At 39.4% G+C, this 23,524-nt stretch overlaps 1 protein-coding gene across 9 annotated transcripts in view; it reads left to right on the top strand.

Annotated features, from left to right (window-relative positions):
- The first annotated feature begins 8,262 nt into the window (after positions 1-8,262).
- The window catches only part of LOC106882308 (epidermal retinol dehydrogenase 2), a 48,335-nt gene continuing 33,073 nt past the window's right edge, over positions 8,263-23,524 (top strand). For 3 of the 9 annotated variants that reach the window (XR_016241106.1, XR_016241105.1, XM_052966315.2), the window contains exon 1: positions 8,263-10,929. Coding sequence is in view for 4 of the 9 variants with exons in the window: in XM_052966315.2 (XP_052822275.1) it covers positions 10,649-10,929 (281 nt within the window). In the remaining 5 variants the exon portion in view is untranslated. The remainder of the gene's footprint in view (positions 10,930-23,524) is intronic. The other 6 variants (XR_008263695.2, XM_014932938.3, XM_014932939.3 and 3 more) reach the window with 3 other exon arrangements.

Below are 23,524 nucleotides of genomic sequence, written 5' to 3'. Positions count from 1 at the left end.
TAGTATAGAGTGCGCATCAGAATTATTAAGATAAAACTTACTTGGAAGAGGAATGTGTGGCGTTCAATCATATAATAATATTAGCAGCCTTTCCTGTTTGTTTTCACTATCCTGTTTGTGTTACCAATTTTGATCCGCCGCAAAATCCCAAATTTTATTTGATTTACTTTGAAGGAGCAACTGTTTTATCAAAAGCATATCTTGTTAAATGCTCAAAATATGAGAGTAGAAAAACAGCTAACAACTGATAAAGGGTCGTTCTTTATGTTGTTTATCTTGTTTTCTATTTGTGTCATTCGTTGTTCGAAAAAATAGTTCATATTCCATTAACTCGTACTACGTATTTTTTGTTGTACATGTTTCGTGACATCCTCTGCCAACATATGCATATATATATATATATATATATATATATATATATATATATATATATATATATATATGTATGTATGTATGTATGTATGCATGTATGTATATATGTATAGATGTAAGTATGTACATATACATATGTATATATGCATATATATATATATATATATATATATATATATATATATATATATATATATATATATATATATATATATATATTATTTATATTATTACATGATTGAACACCACACATCCTCTTCCAAGTAAGTTTTATCTTAATAATTCTGATGTGCACTCTATACTATCTTTTTACTCCTTCGTTTTTCTCTTTCTCTCTCTTATCCTTTTACCTCCTCCTCTCCTACTACTCTATCCTATTACTGTCACTCTCTCTCTCTCACTCCTCCCTTGCTCACATGACCATCTGCCATTTTTCTTTTTTCTCCTAACTTGTGTTTCTTTCTTTCTCTCTGTCGTAGCTGGAACAAGGAAGACATGTTCTTGTCTATCTCCTGTCCAAGCTTTATTTACGCGTTTGCCACCACAACCTAATTTAGGTTTAGCAGCCCTTCTTGCTTGTTTTCACTGTCCTGTTTTTGTTACCAATTTTGACACTCTGCAACATCCCAAATTTTATTTAATTTGCTTTGTGAGAGCAACTATTGAAAGCGTATCTTGTTGTGAGAGTAGAAGAACAGCCAACGACTGATGGAGGGTCGTTCTTTATGTTGTTTGTCTTGTTTTCCATTTGTGTCTTTTGTTGTTCGAAAAGATAGTTCATATTCCATGTACTCGTACTTCATATTTTTGTTGTACATATCTCGTGACATCCTGTGCCCACTTATGCATATATATATATAACTATAGATGTAAGTATGTACATATACGCATGTATATATGCATATATATATATATATATATATATATATATATATATATATATATTATTTATATTATTATATGATTGAACACCATGCATCTTCTTCCAAGTATATATATATATATATATATATATATATATATATATATATATATATATATATATATATATATATATATATATATATATACACTGGCAGGGGAGGTAACTCAAAAATCACTAGACAACATTAGTATCACCTATTCTGTAGGCATCATCAGTAGTGACTACTCAAATAGTCATCGATGGTTTGTCTAACTCCGTCTGCCGGTATATATAATTGTGTCATGAAAAAAAGCTGTCAGTACACTCTGTAAAGTGACTGGCTTTAAGAATGGTATCTAGCCATAGAAACTGTGCCAAAGCAGACATTGGAACTCAGTGCAACCCTCCAGTTTGTGAGATCTGATCAAAACATCCAACTCATACCAGCATGGTAGACAGATACTAAATGATAACAATGATATATATATATCATCATCATCATCATCATCATCGTTTAACGTCCACATATGTGTGTGTATAGACCCTGCTATGTCAAGATGGACTTATATATTCTTCCTCTGCTCTCTCCCACTTGGTTTTAATATGTTGCCACATTTGTAATATGTCTTTTTTTCTACATTTTTTCGTGCAGCTGAAGATTGCTCTTCATATTGCATTTAAGGTAATGCTCACATTACTTAAATAAATTGAAGTAGCATGAAACGTGCGTACTGCAATCACTTTTGAAATCCGTGTTGCTTATTATTTGATTTTAATCACCCATCCTTTTGGGATGTGATATTCGGGTGCCTTCGCATAAGTACCATATTCAAGCCTTGAATCTATATATATATATATATTATATATATGTATGTATGTATGTATGTATGTGTATATATATATATATATATATATATATATATACACACACACAAACACATATACACAAGCATACATATATGTATACACATGAACGAGGGCGCACACACAATATACATGTATATACACTAAATATCATAGATTATGATATTAAGTTATATGTGATATATTTCTTTAGATTTCAAACTTACATATTATATTGATATGTAACTTAGATTGTTAGCCATAAATCTATATGAGAAAGGAATGAAACTGTGTAATGTTCATGCCTTTCCCAATAGGATTTAGCTGCATAAAGGAAGACAATTGGCTTTAACCAGGACATGGAACTTCTAACTGTTCTTATTAAGAAAGCATCTCTTGATTCTTTAACCCTTTTGATACCAGCCAACTTGAAACTGCCCCTGTTTCGATGATATAAACTTTTTTGTTTAAAGCAAACCTAAATGAAAGCTTTCCATCAAAATTTCTTGTAAGTTTATATTCTAAACACCTTGATAACGACAAAATTATTTTATTAAATACTTCATTATTTTCAAAATTAATTGAAACAAAGGTAGTGTATTTCATCAGAAATGTAGTAACAAAAAGGTGAAGCTGATCTCATCAAACAGAATCATTATCTTATCTCATTTTTGAGGACCACAAAGATAGTTAATATTTTGCCAACAATGTCTTCATATAAAAATTGAAGTGCCTTTTAAATATTATACCTGCATTTTATTGAATATTGATACCACTGTTGTCTCACCTTTCAGGTGAATGTGAACATCATGAGGGGAAGAACACACTACATTTCACCTACTTTTTTATTCAATTTGAACCCATATGTGTACAAAGGATAAATTAACGTTTTTACAGTCCTGTTTAATTGAGTCCATCTTCTAAGGTGATTTCTTTCAGATATCTCATGCTCTGGAAGTTAGAGTTTGGTTCTAAAATAAGAACCATGGTCACTAGGACATCATTTCTTTCATTTTCTAGGGATATTGTGCACAGCAGAAAATTAATTGCACAGGCAAAATTTATATATATATATATATATATATATGAGATGTTGTGTGCATGGGAGAAGACTGTGTGGTTTGGTCATGTGATGCATATGGATGAGGACAGCTGTGTAAAGAATTGCCAAGCTCTAATTGTGGAAGGGGAAGATTCATGAAGATGTAGGACATTGTAGTGAAAAAGGATCTTTGGACGCTGAGCCTCACTGAGGAGAGGACAAGGGACTGGGAGACGTGGTGATTTACTGTACTTGTTAAGATGCATCAAGCTAAGTAAAATCACTGTCTTCCACACATACAGGCTTGCATTTTCAGGTGCTGGTGCCACTTAAAAAGCACCCATGCCAGTGCTGCATTAAAGCACCTGTGCTGGTGCTATGTAAATGCACTCATGCCAGTAGCATGCAAAAAGCATGACTGTTAAGTAGTTGGCATTAGGGAGGGCATCCAGTCAAAGAAACCATGCCACAACAGACAAATGGAGTCTAGACAGCTTCCTGCTAGCCAACTCCATGTCAAACAGTTTGTTCTCAATGGAACATGAAGTGGGTGCTCTGTGTCATTGTACCAGCACCAGAGGGAAGTACTTTGTATACAGTAAATGTGAATGCAGAGAATACTCAGTAAAGCAAGGTGTGTAGACAAGGAGAATTGCAGAGAGACCAGAAATGGTTTGTTGATCTGTGCTGGTATCACTCAAATGATGATAAATCCTCATGTATACAATGAATAGTGAGAATCAAAATGATAACTTTATTCTTAATATGTTCTAGTATATTTGAATATTGAATATGCTAATCGATTACCATTTGGTAATTATGATACTTCTACAATTGAAGATAATTTTAATAAATAAAGAATTTATGTATTATGGTATTTGATACTTGTCTTTTGTCTACATTGTTCATATAAATGCCAGTACCAGGCAGAAGTAGTTTTCAGCAGTAACAGAACTGTAAGAATAAATAAATGGAAATATGTTGGCAGAACAGGATACTCCTTCAAGACCAGAGTTAGTAACAAGTCATCTCTTACAATCTCAGTATTGTGATGAGAGTCAAGATACCCCCTTGTGAGGAATAGACTGAACCGAGAGAATATATATGGTTCATAGAAGTTCATGCTATTTCACAGTGAAGTTGGAAGGTGTCAGTTGGTTTGTTCATTTGGAATATTTGTTGGTTCATGAGAGATTGTTACATTCTTATTGCTGCTGCATTGTATCACACTGGTAGCATGTATCGTAGGCCATTATCCTAATAGTGGTACTACTACTATATTGGATACAAACCATGTTACAGCATCTGGCAACAAGGGGTTCGAAGCTCATGTAGGTTGTATTTCACCTGCAAACCAAGCATTAACTTGTTTTCAATCCTATCTTACCATATTGTCAGCTTTATGAAATTCATTTCTTGCCCATGTTTTTTCTTCTGCAGCTGTAGTGGTTAAAGGTGTATCAGAAGGTATTGAAGTAAACAGAGGCGATAGGCATGTGGATGCCTTCGAAGTAAATAATTGGATAACATCGATTTACAGTTTAAATAATTTATTTACTGTACTTGCATTATTTGTTGGTATTCACAATTCTTCACTACAGATTAGTAGTTAGCGACTTTGGGATCAAGGCAAAATGGGTGCCCAGAATTAGACAGGCTTGGAGGAGAAGGGTGTGGAAGCTTAAAGACCCTGCAAATAGACAGAGACTTAGAGACAAGTTACTTGAAGCATTTAACGAAATAGAAGGGGATATAGCATCATACAACGTGGAAGACAATTGGAGATTTCTGCGGGACAACCTGTTGAAAGCCACCGACCAGATTTGTGGGTGGTGTAAGGTCCCCTCCCGACCCAGAGTAACGTGGTGGTGGAACAAGGAGGTAGACAGGGCTATTAGACAAAAGAAACAGGCTTGGAAGGACTGGAAGAACGGTGGTAGCAGGGAATTGTACCAATGTGCCAGAAGGGAGGCTAGGCGACAGGTTTATTTAGCCAGAGGGGAAGCAGATAAGAAAAGATTTGCCAATGTTCTGCGCCGTGAGGACCAAAGACTCGAGGTATTTCGTGTCGCAAGACAGTGTAGGAGAGAGAATAGTGATGTTGTAGGAGAGAAATGTTTTCGCATGGATGATGGTACGCTTGCACTAAATGAGGATGCAAAGAAAGAGGTCTGGAGATGCCACTACGATAGATTGCTTAATAAAGAGAATGAATGGGAGGAAGAGAGCCTGCCGTATGTCGACCCAATAGAGGGACCAGCTATCCGAGTTGATAGTACCGGGGTAGATAAAGCAATTAAGAGTATGAAGACCGGGAAAGCCCCCGGCCCATCAGGAATCACTGCAGAAATGCTCAAAATATCTGGCAGTGTTGGCTATAGCCTACTCACCCGTATTACGAACCAGGTGATACACGAAGGAGTCATACCCAATGACTGGTGTAGCAGCATCATAGTCAACTGCTACAAAGGTAAAGGTGACGCTTTAGATACAAATAATTACAGAGGCATCAAGCTGTTAGATCAGGTTATGAAAGTTACAGAGAGGGTCATAGCCCAACTAATTAGGGAGCAAATCAATTTAGATGAGATGCAGTTTGGGTTCGTGCCAGGTAAAAGCACTACTGATGCCTTATTTCTAGTGAGACAGCTGCAGGAGAAATACCTAGCTAAGGATAAACCTCTGTACCTGGCTTTCGTTGACATGGAGAAAGCCTTTGACAGGGTCCCCCGATCCCTTATCTGGTGGTCAATGAGGAAACTTGGGATAGAAGAATGGTTAGTGAGAGCTGTGCGAGCCATGTACAGAGATGCTGCCAGTAAGGTGAGGGTTGGAAATGAGTACAGCAATGAATTCCGGGTAGAGGTAGGGGTCCACCAAGGTTCCGTCCTCAGCCCCCTCTTATTTATCATAGTCCTCCAGGCAATCACAGAGGAGTTCAAGACAGGTTGCCCCTGGGAGCTCCTCTATGCTGATGACCTTGCCCTAATTGCGGAGTCACTATCAGAACTAGAGGAGAAGTTTCAGGTGTGGAAGCAAGGTCTAGAATTGAAGGGCCTTAGAGTCAACCCAGCTAAAACCAAAATCCTAATAAGTAGGAAGGTAGATAAAACACAAACCCCTTCAGGTAGATGGCCCTGCTCAGTATGTAGAAAAGGAGTAGGTAGTAACTCTATAAGATGTACCCGGTGCAAGCTATGGACACATAAGAGGTGCAGCAACATCAAAGGCAGGTTAACTAGCAAGTTAGTTTTTGTTTGTGGCAGATGTTCAGGTGCAATAAAGACTGTAAACAAACAGGAAACAACTTCTATCTCATTCCAGGGTGAAAAACTAGAGGTAGTCGATAGCTTCCGCTATCTGGGCGACCAAGTTAGTAGTGGGGGTGGGTGCGCTGAAAGTGTAGCTGCTAGAATAAGAATAGCCTGGGCAAAGTTTAGAGAGCTCTTACCCCTGCTGGCAACAAAGGGACTCTCACTCAGAGTAAAAGGCAGACTGTATGACGCATGTGTACGAACAGCCATGCTACATGGCAGTGAAACATGGGCTGTGACTGCTGAGGACATACGTAAGCTCGCAAGGAATGAAGCCAGTATGCTCCGTTGGATGTGTAATGTCAATGTGAATACCCGTCAGAGTGTAAGTATCTTGAGAGAAAAGCTGAACATTAGAAGCATCAGTTGTGGTGTGCAAGAGAGACGATTGCGCTGGTATGGACATGTGGTGAGAATGGATGAGGATAGCTGCGTAAAAAAGTGCCACTCCCTGACAGTTGAGGGAACCCGTGGAAGAGGTAGGCCCAGGAAGACCTGGGCTGAGGTGGTGAGGCAAGACCTTCGTACATTGGGCCACACCGAGGCGATGACTACTGACCGAGACCTTTGGAAATGTGCTGTGCGTGAGAAGACCCGGCAAGCCAAGTAAGATCGTTGACAGTGCCCCTGGACTGGCTCTTGTGCGGGTGGCACATGAGATGCACCATTTTGAGCGTGGCCGTTGCCAGTACCGCCTGACTGGCTCCTGTAGGATTTTCGAGTGAAATCGTTGCCAGTACCCCTGGACTGGCTTGTGCGGGTGGCACATAAAAGACACCATTTCGAGCGTGGCCGTTTTCGTGCGGGTGACACGTAAAAGCACCCACTACACTCTCTGAGTGGTTGGCGTTAGGAAGGGCATCCAGCTGTAGAAACTCTGCCAAATTAGATTGGAGCCTGGTGTTGCCATCCGGTTTCACCAGTCCTCAGTCAAATCGTCCAACCCATGCTAGCATGGAAAGCGGACGTTAAACGATGATGATGATGATGATGATGAAGTATTTGTTTACAACTGCTACAAGTTGAGAGGAATAAAAACAGGGTACATCTGTGTAGGTGATGTGTTAGAACTGGATATGTTTGTGCTTGTGTGTGTGTCGTTCAGCTGAGAAAGTAGTCTGCCATGTCCCTTCGTTCAAACCTTTCTCGCACTCTATGTCTTTCTGCGTCCTAGGCCTTTCTTGTCTGTCCCTTTGCTGACCACGGTATTTATAACAGCCGTGGCAGCTAGAAGGACAGACATACTGCAGGAGAGATTGTGTCTAAATAAGTAAGCTCCTGTCCATCTGAACTTTGCCTAACTTGGTTGAAGTCGTAGGTCAAAGGGAGATGATTTATCATTTTTTGACAAGACAAAGAAAGTGCTCACTGCTAGTGAAGTATCTGTCTGTCTGCCTGCAATGCTTGTTGCTGGCCTGTCGATTCTTTGGCCACTGACAGCTAATACCATGACTGGCCGGAGCGAGCTATATGTCTGTCTGTCTCTCTCTCTCTCTCTCTATCTATTACTCGAAAGTTCGCGCTAGCTAGTCGTGAGTGGTCGATCCTATTATTTTTAAACTTCAAACTTCATTTGTTTTCTATTTTGATAAATTCTCTCTGTTGAAAATTATTTTTTTATATTTTAAATAATTTGCAATTTCAGGAAATATGTTTTTATATTAAATTTGTGTTTTCTACTCACGACTAGCTAGCGCGGACGCGCAAACTTTCGAGTAATAGATAGAGAGAGAGAGAGACAGACAGACATATAGCTCGCTCCGGCCAGTCATGGTATTAGCTGTCAGTAGCCAAAGAATCGACAGGCCAGCAACAGGCATGCAGGCAGAGAGCACTTTCACTTCTGACAGCTAATAGCATGATAGTGCCGAGAAAAAAACTAAAAGCAAAACAGCAGCCTTTGCTATTCTTGTGGATATACAAGCTGTATATTATACCAAACTGAGCCCACATCATCTTTAACATATCTCACAGCTCATACTAAATATTTTATCGAATCATTTGTCTCTAGAATGGCGACCTTTACAAGGAATTACTGTTTCTTAAGACATTAATTTACAGAAGGTGAAAAAAAACATCATCTACATTCACAATTTGGGAAAGCCTGCAGATGTTCTTTGAACACCATTTTTCTCTTGCTCGCACTAAATAATAGTACTAATAAGAATTTCTAACAAAGGCACAAAGCAAGAAATTTTATAGGACACAATTAGTCAGCTAATTTGACCCAGTACTTATCCGTGTCACTTTAGCATACAGTATATGTAGCCACTTACACTTTAGCATGCTATGAAACCCTAATTCTAAACCATAACTCTAACCCTTAAGGCATGTATACGATGTAAACAAAAGGAAAAAAACAATACAAACAGATAAAGATTGAATCAATTTTAATGCGGAATATTAAACTTTGAAATGCACTGTAAGATTTCATGGCAGTACATACACAGTTCGGGCAAAGGTGCATGTTAAAAACTAACCAGGTTGGTGTAACACATACAAAAGCAGAGATACATTGAAAAATACAAGCAGAGATTAAATCAATTTTAATGCAGGATATTAAACTTTGAAATGCACTGTAAGATTTCATGGCAGTATATGCACAGTTCAGGCAGAGGTGCATATAAGAAAATAACCAGGCAGGTGTAATACATACAACTTAACGCAGGCAAATAAACAAAAGTTGGTGAAAATAAAGCGCGAAATTAACGCAAGCAAGTAAACAAAAATAAAATAGAACAGAGTGGTGAAAATAATCACAGGCAGTAAGTAAAAATATCCAAAAACACAGCTGCCAAGCTAAAAAAAAACCATCCGAACAAACCACACAGTTGAAAAATGCATTTCGTAGAGATTAAACCCGAGAGTTGTTGCTCTTCCGCAAACAGAAGTACATTTCTTCAGCTAAATACACGTCATTGATTGGTTAAAAATACCCAAATACTACAACTTTAACACGAAACGTAATAACTTCTAAAATACGAAATTCTGTCAAAAGCGTGCAGAGTAAACCGTGTTTTACGTGAGAAAGTCTCCCAGTATTCGAAGTTTCAAACTGTTTAGTTAAAAAAAATCTGTGATTGAAACTGAATAGATCCTTAATTTTTTCAACTGTGTTCTCTGTTTTGTCCAATGTTCTAGTTTAATTTTGTAAAACGGATGAACACTGTGAAGGCAATAAAGTACATATCTATATATAAAAATAAGGACTATAACTTTCGGAGAACGTTGTCTTCTAAGAATGCATATTCAATGCTGTTTTATGTGAATTTTTACACTACATTTATATGTATAAGTAGCACAGTCTGCAGGGAACGCGGTTTTCTATACTTTGTCATAGTCCCCTTCCTTCCTTTTTAAGTGTGTCTGTTTATATGTGTGTGTAAATGCGCGTCTGTAATTCTATTTTTTATGTATCTTTCTAAATAAACATACACAAACACATAAACACTCTCTCAAACATTATATAAACACACACAAACATTCACAAACCCCCTTTTACAGGCACATACATATACACACACAGAGTTGAAGCGCTGTTTGATCTTTTTTCACCGTTGAATTTTCACCATCCCACTTCCATCGGTGGTTATCACCCCTTCCTTCGTCAGTCATCTGTTGTGACGGACAGAAACACAAGAGAATTATATATTAGTAGCTTCTAGTCAAATTATTATCCTAGATTTTTTTATGAGCTAAATCTACTTACTAAAAAATCGATCAAAGCTGACGGGAAGTTGACATAACAAACCTGTCTATTCAGATTCAAAGTTCCATAAAGGAAATTAATTTCCTCCCAACTCTTTTCCCTTTTCCTATCCCTTTTTGTTTCCACCAACTTCCCTGCACTTCTTTCTCAAGTAGTTCTCTCATTCTCAATTCTTTCTTTCTCTGTTTTACAAAACCTCTATCTTTAAATTATTTCTCTTTTTTATCTTTCTACTTAGTCTCTCCCTCTTTAGCATCAATCACTTTAATTCCTCTTCCCCCCCCCCCCCCCCCGACGATATCTTTTAAGTCATTCCCCGCTCTCATTAATCTCTATCTTTATCACTCATTCACTCTCCTTCTCTCTCTCTCTCTCTCTCTCTCTCTCTCTCTCTCTTCTCCAGAACCCCATTTGTTTATTTGAGTGTGGAAGAGCGAAAGAAAACGACGCAACAACACGCTGCAATGTTGATAGTTGAAATTCTATTTCTTTTACGAGACATAGTCATCGCTTGCGTGGCAGCGGTGTGGAATTTCCTTATCACACCCAAGTATAAAGATGTAAAAGATGAAATTGTCCTGATCACTGGCTCTGCTAATGGCATCGGACGGGGCCTTGCCCTCGCTTTTGCTCGACGTGGTTGTATCCTGGTCTTGTGGGACATTGATGAAGCAGAAAACGAGAAGACAGCCCAATTGGTTACGGAGGCAGGGGCTAAGGCTTATCCGTACTACTGTGACTTAAGGTAACTTTAGTTGCTCACATCTCTTCGTATCTACCTTATCACTTATTACCAATATTGAATCTACTCACGTCCCAATTTTTAGCCGTTAAGGTTTAAAAAGCGCAATGTGAGATTGAACCAAAAATTATATGGTGTGTATGTATGAGTGTATGCGTGTGTATCTTTCGCTGATGTATATCGGAGAAAGATATAAACATAGGCAGAAGAACCGAAAAATGGGGGTTTTACGAATATAGTCATTCCTTATGTTATAGGTTACGCAGATCCTTTGTTATCACTTCCACTTGTCGAAAATTCAGCGAACTAGTATTTAAGTATTTAGCTCATTAGAAGCCAGTAACCAACGGCGATGTAACAAATATGTACGATGACAGTCTGAGCGCGCGCGCGTGTATGTATAATATATATGTACACACACATATACCTGTATATATATATATATATATATATATATATATATATATTTCGTTTTTGGATTTGGTTTGCAAGATTTTTTATGTGATTTCGTGTGTTGAAGTATATTTTGTTGTGTCTGGGGAGAGTCATTTTCTTTTTGTGCCTTAAAATTTAACACACCCATCGTTAAAATTTCCACATTTCTTATTTTTATTTTCCTAAAATTTTCGTTGCGACTCTGTCCGTTATTTACGCTGCGTTCTGTTTTTGCGCATGTGTGTGTATGTATGCATGCATGTATGTGTGCATGTGTGTGTATGTATGTCTGTGTGTGTGTGTGCATATGTATATATGTATGTGTGTGTATATATATATGTATGTATATATATATATATATATGTATGTGTGTTTGCATGTATGTATGTATTCTGCATATTCCTCTGTGTTTTTTTATGTATGTGTGTATATGTATGTATGTACCTGTCTCCTTCTGTGTGCATGTCTCAGTGTGTGCGTGTGTGTGTGTGTGCGCGCGTGTGTGTTTTGCCGCTATGTACCATGTTTGTATGTATGGGTGCACATCTTCATATGTGTGGACAAGTGTGTGTGTATATGTGGTCATGTGTTTCAGTCTCTATTTGCGTATGTGGTTGTCTGTTCATATACCCTATGTACCTACCCGTCTGTATGTAGACCTGTTGGTTTACATATACATACATGTGCATGCACACACGCACATATACACCCACACTCACAGACATACATACATCTATCTGCATAAAAGCCCATCAAGTGTCCTACTTTACCTGTGTAAAATGTGGGTATGGGGGTATGATATCTATGTATATTTCCTATTTAGTATTGGGGAAGTTTCATTTATAAGGACGTACTCTCATATTTGTCTTAGAGTTGGGTCTTTTGGGTGCTTGGATAAAACGCGGATGTCAAGTTGACCCAAGTTGCCTCCATGCTGGTCTTTGGCATGTTGGTATAGTATGGAGGACTGATTTTTGTTGTCATATCGTCTCATATGTTCGTTTAGTCGTTCTGCAATGCTCCTAGATGTTTCAGCTATGTATGTCATATTCAGGTCTTTACAAGCACCTTCATGCATTTTATGCTGTAAACTACATTTCTATTTCTGCAGTTAATGCCAGGGCTAATCCTACATACCATACAGTTATCATTGGTACATATGGTATTCTCAAAGGGGTACGTCCTACGTAGTTGTGATCTGATGGAGTTCCCTGGCTTTTCAACAATCTTAATGTTGAGTTTGGACTCCTTCAGAGCTTTTCTAAACCTACGCACTAGTTCTCCATGGTACTTTTCTCTCAAGGTACTTACACTCTGTCTAGTATGCACACTGATATTACACATCCATTGGAGCATACTGACTTCATTCCTTGCGAGCCTACGCATGTCTTCAGCAGTCACGGCCCATGTTTCACTGCCATGAAGCATGGCTGTTCGTACACATGCGTTATACAGTCTGCCTTTTACTCTGAGAGAGAGACCCTTTGTCACCAGCAGAGGTAAGAGCTCTCTGAACTTTGCCCAGGCTATTCTTATTCTAGCAGCTACACTTTCAGCGCACCCTCCCCCACTACTAACTTGGTCACCTAGATAGCGGAAGCTATCAATCACTTCTAGTTTTTTGTCCCTGGAATGTGGCAGAAGTTGTTTTCTGCACATTTACAGTGTTTATAGCTCCTGAATATCTGCTACATACAAAAACTAACTTCCCAGTTAATCTGCCTTTGATATTGCTGCACCTCTTATGTGTCCATACCTTACACTGGGTGCATCTTATAGAGTTTCTACCTACGCCTTTTCTACAGATCGAGCAGGGCCATCTACCTGAAGGTGTTTGTAATTTTTCGACCTTCTTACTTATTAGGACTTTGGTTTTAGCTAGGTTGATTCTAAGGCCCTTCGATTCTAGTCCTTGCTTCCACATCTGAAATTTCTCCTCTAGTTCTGATAGTGACTCAGCAATTAGTGCAAGGTCATCGGCATAGAGGAGCTCCCAGGGGCATCGTGTCTTGAATTCCTCTGTTATTGCCTGGAGGACTATGATAAATAGGAGGGGGCTGAGGACAGAACCTTGGTGGACCCCTACCTCTACCTAGAATTCTTCACTGTACTGATTGCCAACCCTCACTTTACTGACAGCATCTCTGTACATGGCCCGCACAGCTCTCACTAACCATTCTACTATCCCTAGTTTCCTCATTGACCACCAGATGAGGGATCGGGGGACCCTGTCAAAGGCTTTCTCCATGTCAACGAAAGCCAGGTACAGAGGTTTATCCTCGGCTAGGTATTTCTCCTGAAACTGTCTTACTAGAAATATAGCATCAGTGGTGCTTTTCCCAGGCACGAACCCAAACTGCATCTCATCTAAACTGACCCGCTCCCTAAGTAGTTAGGCTATGACCCTCTCCGTGACTTTCATTACCTGATCTAACAGCTTGATACCTCTGTAATTATTTGTATCTAAAGCGTTACCTTTACCTTTGTAGCAGTTGACTATGGTGCTGCTACACCAGTCATTGGTTATGACTCCTTCATGTATCACCTGGTTAAAAATACAGTGACTAGGCTATAGCCGACACTGCCAGATATTTTGAGCATCTCTGCAGTGATTCCTGATGGGCTGGGGGCTTTCCCTGTCTTCATACTCTTAATTGCTTTATCTACCATGGTACTGTCAACTCGGATAGCTGGTCCGTCAGTTGGGTTAACATTCGGCAGACTCTCTTTCTCCCATTCATTCTCTTTATTGAGCAATCTTTCATAGTGGCGTCTCCAAACCTCTTTCTTTGCAGCCTCATTTAGTGCAAGCGTACCATCATCCATGCGAACACACACACACACACACACACAAACACATAAATACATACATACACACACACACATGCATAAATGTATATATCATCATCATCGTTTAATATCCACTTTTCATGCTGGCATATGTTGGATGGTTTGACTGAGGACTGCCAAGCGAAGAGGCTGCACCAGGCTCCAATCTGTTCTGGCAAGGTTTCTACTGCTAGTTGCCCTTCCTAATGCCAACCACTCCAAGAGTATAATGGGTGCTTTTTATGTGCCACTGGCACAGGGGCCAGTCAGGCAGCACTGCCATCGACCAAGCTCTAATGGTGCTTTTTACATGCCACCAGCACTGACATTGGTCACGCTCAAATGGTGTTTTTTATGTGTCATTGGCATGGGTGCCAGTCAGGTGGCACTGGCATCAGCCATGACTACAATTTCACTTGATTCAACAGGTCTTCTCAAGCACAGCATATTTCTCAACGATTGAAGGGTATTTTTAAATGGGCTGGTTATGCAACACTGGCATCGGCCATGGCTACAATCTCACTTGGCTTGTTGGGTCTTCTCAAGCACAGCATATCTCCAAAGGTCTTGGCCACTTTGTCATTGCCTACGTAAGGACTAATGTTCGAAGGTCATGCTTCACCACCTCATCCCAGATCTTCCTGGGTCTACCTCTTCCACAGGTTCCCTCCACTGTTAGGGTGTGACACTTCTTCACACAGCTGTCCTCATCCATACACAGCACATGACCATAACAGCGCAGTCATCTCTCTTGCACACCACATCTGATGCTTCTTATGTTCAACTCTTCTCTCAAGGCGTTTACACTTTGTTGTTTATGCACACTGATATTACATATGTACATTGATACATACATATACACACATTTACATACTTCATCACATATTCAGACAGACACAACCTTGAGCAAGTTTTTAAAAATTGTGAGGTAATCGAGCCCCACCAAGGTTTTTTTGATACTTAGGAATTACTTGTCGATTCCTAAGTTATTGTTTTTCCTCAGAGTTAGTCCTTCATTGATTCTCATCAGTGCTCTAATGCTTTGACAACCTAATCTTCAGGAAACTCGAATGTTTGGTCAATGTCAGACTCTCTCCAGAGTCCTGTGACCAGGCTGCTTTGCCCAAAATGTTTGCCAAAATGTAGGTCTGCACAAGTGCTCATCTCTATCTTTTCCCTGTTTTCTTTCCTCCATCCATGCTTGCTGCTCTTTAGTAGGCAACATTCTCTTCTCTCCAACATGGACTAGTTCCAACAGGGAGATGAATGAAGCTTTGTTACAGTGGCAAGAGCTGGGTTTGTTAGTTCCTGTTACAGTTGAGGCTAGATGGAAGCAGAGAGTATGGGGCAATCTGTGTTCAGGTGCCACTTTCAACTTTCTTCTTGATCAATCTGATCAATTTTCAAGGTGCTAGTGCAAAAATGTCAGGGGACTGGATTGATGCCCTGTCGGTGGTCAACATTAGAAGTCTACTCAGTCTAGATGAGCTCCACATCTCCATTGCACTCAAAGTGGGAACTGACGTCAGTAGGAGACTGAGATGTTGCTGTGGTACGCCTTTTGACTCCACAGGTCTTCACAGTCTGTCTTGCTGCCTAAATGCTGGCTGCTTTGCTTATCACACCAAATTAAATTCATCATTAAGGACCTGTCAGTGAACTATTCCTTCCAGCTTGTGGCTTTTGAGACACTTGAAGGGGCTGGGCCACTAACAGTGAAGTTCTTGTTATTGTTGGTAGCTCACCATATCAAGGTGCCAGGTGATGCCCGTAAGGGTGCTTGACTTTTCCAACGCCTTAGCCTCACCATTGCCCATGGTAATGCTGCAAGTGTGTTGGCTTGCTTCAGTAGGTTCCATTGTATTTTGTGGTGTGTAACCAATTGAGGCATTTGTAACCAATTGAGGCACTTACAAAGCTTAATTCAGTTCAATTAAAAAGCATGGGTAAGCAACGCATTGTAATCGGCATAAATTGTGAAAATAGTTATCTGGGTGCAGAAAATAGTTATCTGCATTGCCCTCCAATACCTTTTTTTCATTTCTAAATTAGTTCTCTTTATTGCTATATAATACATTTCACATTTCTAAAAGACGGGTTGTTTGTTATTAAATAATACTGCACAATTAAACTAATAAAATACATATCGCATGTATCAAATTTTGGCTCAGACATTGCTGCTTTTGAACTCCAAAATTATCACAATGTTACATATCTTTTAAAACTGACCAGAACTAGAGAAGTTTCAGGTGTGGAAACAAGGTCGAGAATTGAGGACATGCGTAAGCTTGCAAGGAATGGAGCTAATATGCTCCGCTGGACGTGTAATATCAGTGTGCATACACAACAGAGTGTAAGTGCCCCGAGAGACAAGTTGGACTTAAGAAGCATCAGATGTGGTGTGCAAGAGACAACTGCGCTGTATGGTCATGTGTTGCATATGGGTGAGCACAGCAGTGTGAAAGAGTGTCACACCCTAACAGTAGAGGGAACCTGTGGAAGAGGTAGACCCAGGAAGACCTGGTATGAGGTGGTGAAGCACAACCTTTGAACGTTGGGCCTCAAGGAGGTAATGATAAGTGACTGAGACCTTTGAGATATGCTGTGCTTGAGAAGACCTGGCAAGCCAAGTGAGACCATAACCATAGCCTATGTCAGTGCAGCATAACCAGCCCATTTAAGAGTACCCTTCAATCATTGGGCAATAAACTGCACTTGTGAAGACCTGTTGAGGCAAGTGAAATCGTTGTCGTGGCCGATGACAGCACCACCTGATTGGCACCCCATCCCATCCCTTACACCCCATCCCTTACACTACACCCTCTCCCACATACTCCGCTTCTACCCCCACCCTCTACCTACCCACATACCCCAACTACTCCCACTTCTGCATACTCCCATACTCCCATACCCCTACCTCTACCCCCACCTTCAGCCTAACCCATAATCCACCCATGGTTTCCCCACTCTTGCCTCCCCCACCTCCCAACACCATCACATCACACCAAGCTACCCCATATCACACAACATATCACATCACAACACACCACCACGCACACACCAGCACTGACCAATTCCCATATTTTTTTCTCTCCTTGTTTGTTTCTGTGTTCCTTTCTGTTGAAGAGCGTAGGCTCAAAACGTTAAAGACTTTCTCTATTCCCGAGCGTTATACTAATACATCCATTTGTTGTTTACACCACCTGTCTTCATCTGTTGTTTTTTCATGAATTCTCCTCCATGTTTTTCTCCTTGTCTCCGTATTCTTTCTGTTGAAGAGCGTAGCTCGAAACGTCAAAGACTTTCCGTATACCCGAGCGTCATACTAATATATACTTTTGTTATTTACACCACCTGTCCTTGTCTGTTGTTATTATTTGTATATTCTCCCATATATATATATATATATATATATATATATATATATATATATATATAAATATATAGGAAAGATCCAGAGGAATAATCACATGGTAGCCAAATGTCACATAAGCGTCCTAGGAATCAGCGATCACACTTGTGTGGGAGTTGATTCCGGGGAGAAGCAAGACGTATTTTGGGGAACATAGGAAAAATTGAAAATGGAGACAAATGCTCGAGATGTTTTTAAATCAATTATCTCATCATATCATCAACATATGTTTCGATAGATGCATTCAAAATAAATCTGATAGGATGAGTAATGTGGAGCAATGCATCATATATATATGAGCGAACACATGTTACCATGAAGTAGAGAAATTTGAAAAGACAACATGAAACCGGTTATTTCTCCAAATACAATGTTTATATACCAAAAAAATTTTATAACATTTTTCTGACATAATTTAAATATATACTTTAACCATGTAACACAAGCCTTCTGTAGTTTTTTCACTCTTATTATCTTTTATACATCCAACCACATGCTTTCACATACCAACTTTCTCACCTATATATATATATATATATATATATATATATATGTATGGTTCTTTTCCTTAAAACTATATATTTATATATATATATATATATATATATATCATCATCATCATCATCATCATTTAACGTCTGCCTTCCATGCTAGCATGCGTTGGACGAGGACTCGCGAACCAGATGGCTACACCAGGCTCCAATCTGATTTGGCAGAGCTTCTACAGCTGGATGCCCTTCCTAATGCTAACCACTCTGAGATTGTAGTAGGTGGTTTTACGTGCCACCGTCACGAAGGCCAGTCAGGTGGTACTGGCAACGGCCACGTTCAAATTGGGGCATTTTACGTACCACTTGCAGAGGAGCCAGTCCAGCGGCACTGGAAACGATCTCGCTCGAATGTTTTTCACTTGACACCGGCACAAGTGCCAGTAAGGCGACGCTGGTAACGATCACGCTCAAATGGTGCTATTTACGTGCCACTGGCACGGAAGCTAGTCTGCTGCTCTGGCAATGATTACGCTCGGATGGTGCTCTTAGCGCTCCACTGGTACAGGTGCCAACACGATATATATGGGCTAGCAACCATTATCCCTGCCTACACCCCTCAGTCCGGGCTACCCGATGGACAGAAAGACCGATTTTATGACGCCCTCTTGCAGAGTACCTCGTCGATGAATGACAGGGACCTTCTCTTTGTGGCTGGTGACTTCAATGGTCATGTAGGACAACATACATGGGGCTTCCATGGCGTGCATGGAGGCTACGGTTTTGGTTCCCGCAATGAGGAGGGAACCAGACTGCTGGAGTTCTGTGACGCAAATGACCTTATGGTTTGCAATACTAACTTCAGGAAACCTGCCAGTCACCTATCGTTCTGGCAGACACACTAGCCAAATTGACTACATCCTCACCAGAAAAAGGGAAAGATGGCTGCTTATCAATGCCAAAACCTTCCCAGGCGAAGAGTGTACCCCACAACATAGACTTGTAGTTAGTGACTTCAGGATTAGGGCCAAGTGGTTGCCCAGAAGACGACCAACTTGGAGAAGGGTCTGGAAGCTCAAAGATCCTGCGAATGGACAGAGATTTAGAGACTTATTACTTGAAGCCTTTGACGAATTAGAAGGAGAAGTAGCTTCACACCATGTAGAAGACAACTGGACGTTTCTACAGGACAACCTGCTGAGGGCCACTGACAAGATCTGTGGATGGTGCAAAGTCCCCTCTCGACCCAAAATAACGTAGTGGTGGAACAATGTTGTTGACAGGGCTATTAGACAAAAGAAACAGGCTTGGAAGGACTGAAAGAACGGTGGTAGCAGGGAATTGTATCAGACTGCCAGAAGGGAAGCTAAGCGATAGGTTTATTTAGCCAGAGGGGAAACATAAGAAAAAATTTGCCAATGTTCTGCATTTTCATCAGCCCTGGGCTTGTTTATAATTATTTCCTCTGTAGTATCTTCTTTAGTTGCAACTTCGTTCCTTTTATATCTTACTGATTGTTTAATTTGGTCAATCTCTAATGTAGTTAGTAACTTCTTTTCCATAATGTTTCTTCTGACATTGGCAAATTTGTTACTGTCTATGTAGGTTTTTACTTCAAGGTGTTTGTGTCTCCATTTTAAGTAGATTTGTACAGTATTAGATTTATTTTATTTATTTATTATTTATTATCATTATTATTTTATGTTTGACTTTTGTTTTGCATTTGTACAAGTTGGATCCAAGTCTCACCCAGAGACCTCAAGAGACAACAAGTTAGAAGTTCATGTAGGTGTTATGCCTAGGATACCATATATTTGGATTTGTACAGTTTTGTTCTAGTGAATGTTTAAGAAACCATAAGAAAATTATGTGTTTGTTTTAAAATTTGAGATCACATAGACAGTATTTTACGTAGGATATGGGCAGTTCCCATGAGCACTATCTTTTGAACTTCAGCCATTTTGGGGTTTCCTGGTATCTGAGCTAGGTAGTAATCAGCCCGTTTCGCTGTCACTCCCAGGGCACCTATGACAATAGGTATTGTTTTCGTCTTCAGATTTCACATTTTGCTAATTTCTATTTCAAGATCTTTATATTTGCTCAGTTTTTGGTAGGTCTTGACAGATACATTTATATTGATTGGGACAGTCATATCAATGAGGAGGCATGATTTTTGTCTGAAGTCTTTCAGTATGATGTCTGGCCTATTTGCGTCTATCTTTCTGTCAGTTTGAATGGTGAAGTTCCAGAGGAGTGCAATGTGATCATTTTCAAGTACTGGGGGTGGTTTGTGTTCCCACCAGTTTTTGTCATGGGGCAAGTCCAGGTTTTTGCATATTACCCAGTGAATATATTGTGCAGCTCTATCATGCCTGTTGAGATACTCTGTAGGCGCAAGCAGACTGCACATGGAGACAACATGATCGGTGGTCTCATTTTGTTGTTGGCATATACGACATAATGGGGAGCTGCCGTTCTTTAATATGTTGAACTCTTTGTAGGTAGGCATTGATCTTCGGCTGCTATGATAAACCCCTCTGTTTCTGATTTCAAGCCAGAGGCCATTAGCCATTGATGGGTAAGGGCTTTGTCAATATCTGCATTGTTCGCTCTCTTTGGGTATTTGCCATTGAGAGGTTTTCCATGCCATTTTTCAGTCATAATATCTAAGGCAGCAATTTTAGCACGGGTTTTCAAGCGCTTAGCTTTTTCTGCAGGTGTTTCTAGTTCGTCTAATTCTTGAATTTGTTGCAATTGGAATTCACTTAGATATTCCTTTGCCTGTTTTGTTACTGAGTAAGATGCTTTCTTGCTTTCATGTTTTGAGACAAGTTTTAGCATCCAGTCTGCAGAGTTTTTCAGATAGGTGTCTAGGCCAATTGTGGCTACCTTCATTGTTAATGCAAGCTGTAGAAGTCCTCGGCCTCCCTCTTTTCTTGGCAGATAAAGACGTTCTATATCTGCCTTAGGGTGGTGCATTCTATGCATTGTCAACAGTTTTCGTATTTTTCTGTCAACATTACATATTTCAGTAATTGACCAGTTAACGATATTGAAACTGTAAGTCATGACTGGTATGGCTAGAGCATTTATCGCTTCGATCCTGTTTCTCGCGTTCAGCTCTGTCTTCAGTATTGCTCTCACCCTGCGATAACATTCTCTTCTGATCATTTCCCTCATCACTGAATGCTTGATATTGTCCCCTTCAATTATCCCTAGGTATTTGTAGCTCTCTGCTGGTTCTAACTCTTTTATGACATTTTGCTGGTCAAGGTTCACATTAGATGTTTTTGTCATTTTTCCTTTGATAAAGGTAGCTTTTGCACATTTATTATGGTTGTAAAGATCAGCTACTCATCAATAAGATGATCTTAGAAGATTGTCACAAGCGACGCAAAAACTTGTCAATAGCCTGGATAGACTATAAAAAGGCCTTTGATAGCCTACCACATAGCTGGATTAGGAAATGTCTGGAAATGTATAAAATAGCTCCTACTCTGCAAAACTTTTTATCTGTAAGTATGAGATCATGGAGAACCACACTGACATTGAACAATGTAAATGAGATGATTTATATTTTTATCAAATATTTTATAACCATACTGTGCATCCTGATGTCATCACTGAATTGTTTAACAATCGCTAGTAGGCCTTTGAGTTGTTGGTCATTTTTTGCAAAGAGCTTTAAATCATCCATGTAAATGAGATGATTTATATTTTTATCAAATATTTTATAACCATACTGTGCATCATTGAACAATTTTGAGAGCGGTATTAGGGCTAGACAGAAGAGGAGTGGTGATAGTGAGTCACCCTGGAAAATGCCACATGAAATTCTTACATCTCCAGCATTTAGAGATTCATTGTCATTGTTCAATGTCAGTGTAGTTCTCCATGATCTCATACTTACAGATAAAAGTTTTGCAGAGTAGGAGCTATTTTATACATTTCCAGACATTTCCTAATCCAGCTATGTGGTAGGCTATCAAAGGCCTTTTTATAGTCTATCCAGGCTATTGACAAGTTTTTGCGTCGCTTGTGACAATCTTCTAAGATCATCTTATTGATGAGTAGCTGATCTTTACAACCATAAGATCCACGTTTACATCCCTTTTGCTCATTAGGGAATATGCTACTTTCTATTAAAAAACTATAGGTATACTCGGTTAGGACAGATGTTAGCGTCTTATACATTGTTGTTAAGCAGGTTATGGGTCGATAATTTTTTGGTTCGTTTGTTTCCTCATTTTTTGGAAGCAGGAATGTTAAACCATTAACTAGCCAAGAGGGCATCAAACTAGGATTTTGCAAAACATCGTTGTAAAGTTTTGTCAGCAGTTCATGGCTCTCTGGGAAGGCATTCAGCCAGAAGTTAGGAATTTTATCCTTTCCTGGAGACTTCCATTTGCTTGACCTCCTGAGAGCAGATCTTATATCTTCTACCTTGACCCCCTCCCACTTTTGCTCCTCTAAGGAGTCTAGGTCTGTAGTTATTCTATCAATCCAAGGGGCCTTTTCATTGTGTGTTTTATCTTCTGCCCAGATTTTATTCCAAAATTCTTGCACTTCTTCTTTTGATGGGACAGACTTTATTGTTACTGGTGTTTTCCCTATCTTCCTGTAGAAATTTTTGGGGTTATTTTTGAACATGTTATTATCTCTGAAGAATCTAACACGCTTTTCATACCTTGCTATATGGGCAGCTTTAGCACATACCTTTTGCTTGATGGTTTCTATGGTGGTATCAATGTCAACTATGGTTTTCACATTATATTTTTTCTTTAGTTTTTGGGTCTTTGTAGGTTTGATACTCTTATCAAATTTAAGGTTTTTCAAACATTCTATGTCAGATCCAAGTAGCTTAATTTGGTGTTGAATGCGCTCTTGCCAGGAAGGCTTTTTGTGGGAGTGTTGTCTTTTTCTAATCTTTTCACCACATAGAATCGTTGAGATTCTTGCGGATGCATAGTACAGGTGGTTGAGATCTGTAATATCAACATCATTAGCTGAAATTATATCCTTAAGTGCAAGGCGGATTTTACCAATTATTTTCAGGTTTTGGTTAGAATTGCGAATTTTGGGGAGAGTGTCACGTTCATTCATTATTATTATTATTATTATTATTATTATTATTATTATTATTATTATTATTCTGCTGAAGTTGACTTTGCCTTTCATCCTTTAGGATCAATGAGATAAGTACCAGTTATGTACTGGGGTCGATGTGATCAACTAGCCCCTCCACCCAAAATTTCAGGCTTTGTGCTTATAGTAGAAAGGATTATTATTATTGTTATTCCGCGGAGTTGACTTTGCCTATCGAGGTCAATAAAATAAGTACCAGTTGAGTACTGGAGTCGATGTAATTGACTTATCCCCGTCCCCAAAATTGCTGGGCTTGCTATCTGCAACCTACAGTACCATGCTATCTGTT

Source organism: Octopus bimaculoides, chromosome 3 (genome assembly GCF_046866305.1).
Source record: "Octopus bimaculoides isolate indiv1 chromosome 3, ASM4686630v1, whole genome shotgun sequence".
NCBI classification, from domain to species: domain Eukaryota; kingdom Metazoa; phylum Mollusca; class Cephalopoda; order Octopoda; family Octopodidae; genus Octopus; species Octopus bimaculoides.
Note: the sequence above shows the minus strand (reverse complement) of the source record. Positions and strands in the feature narration are given on the sequence as shown.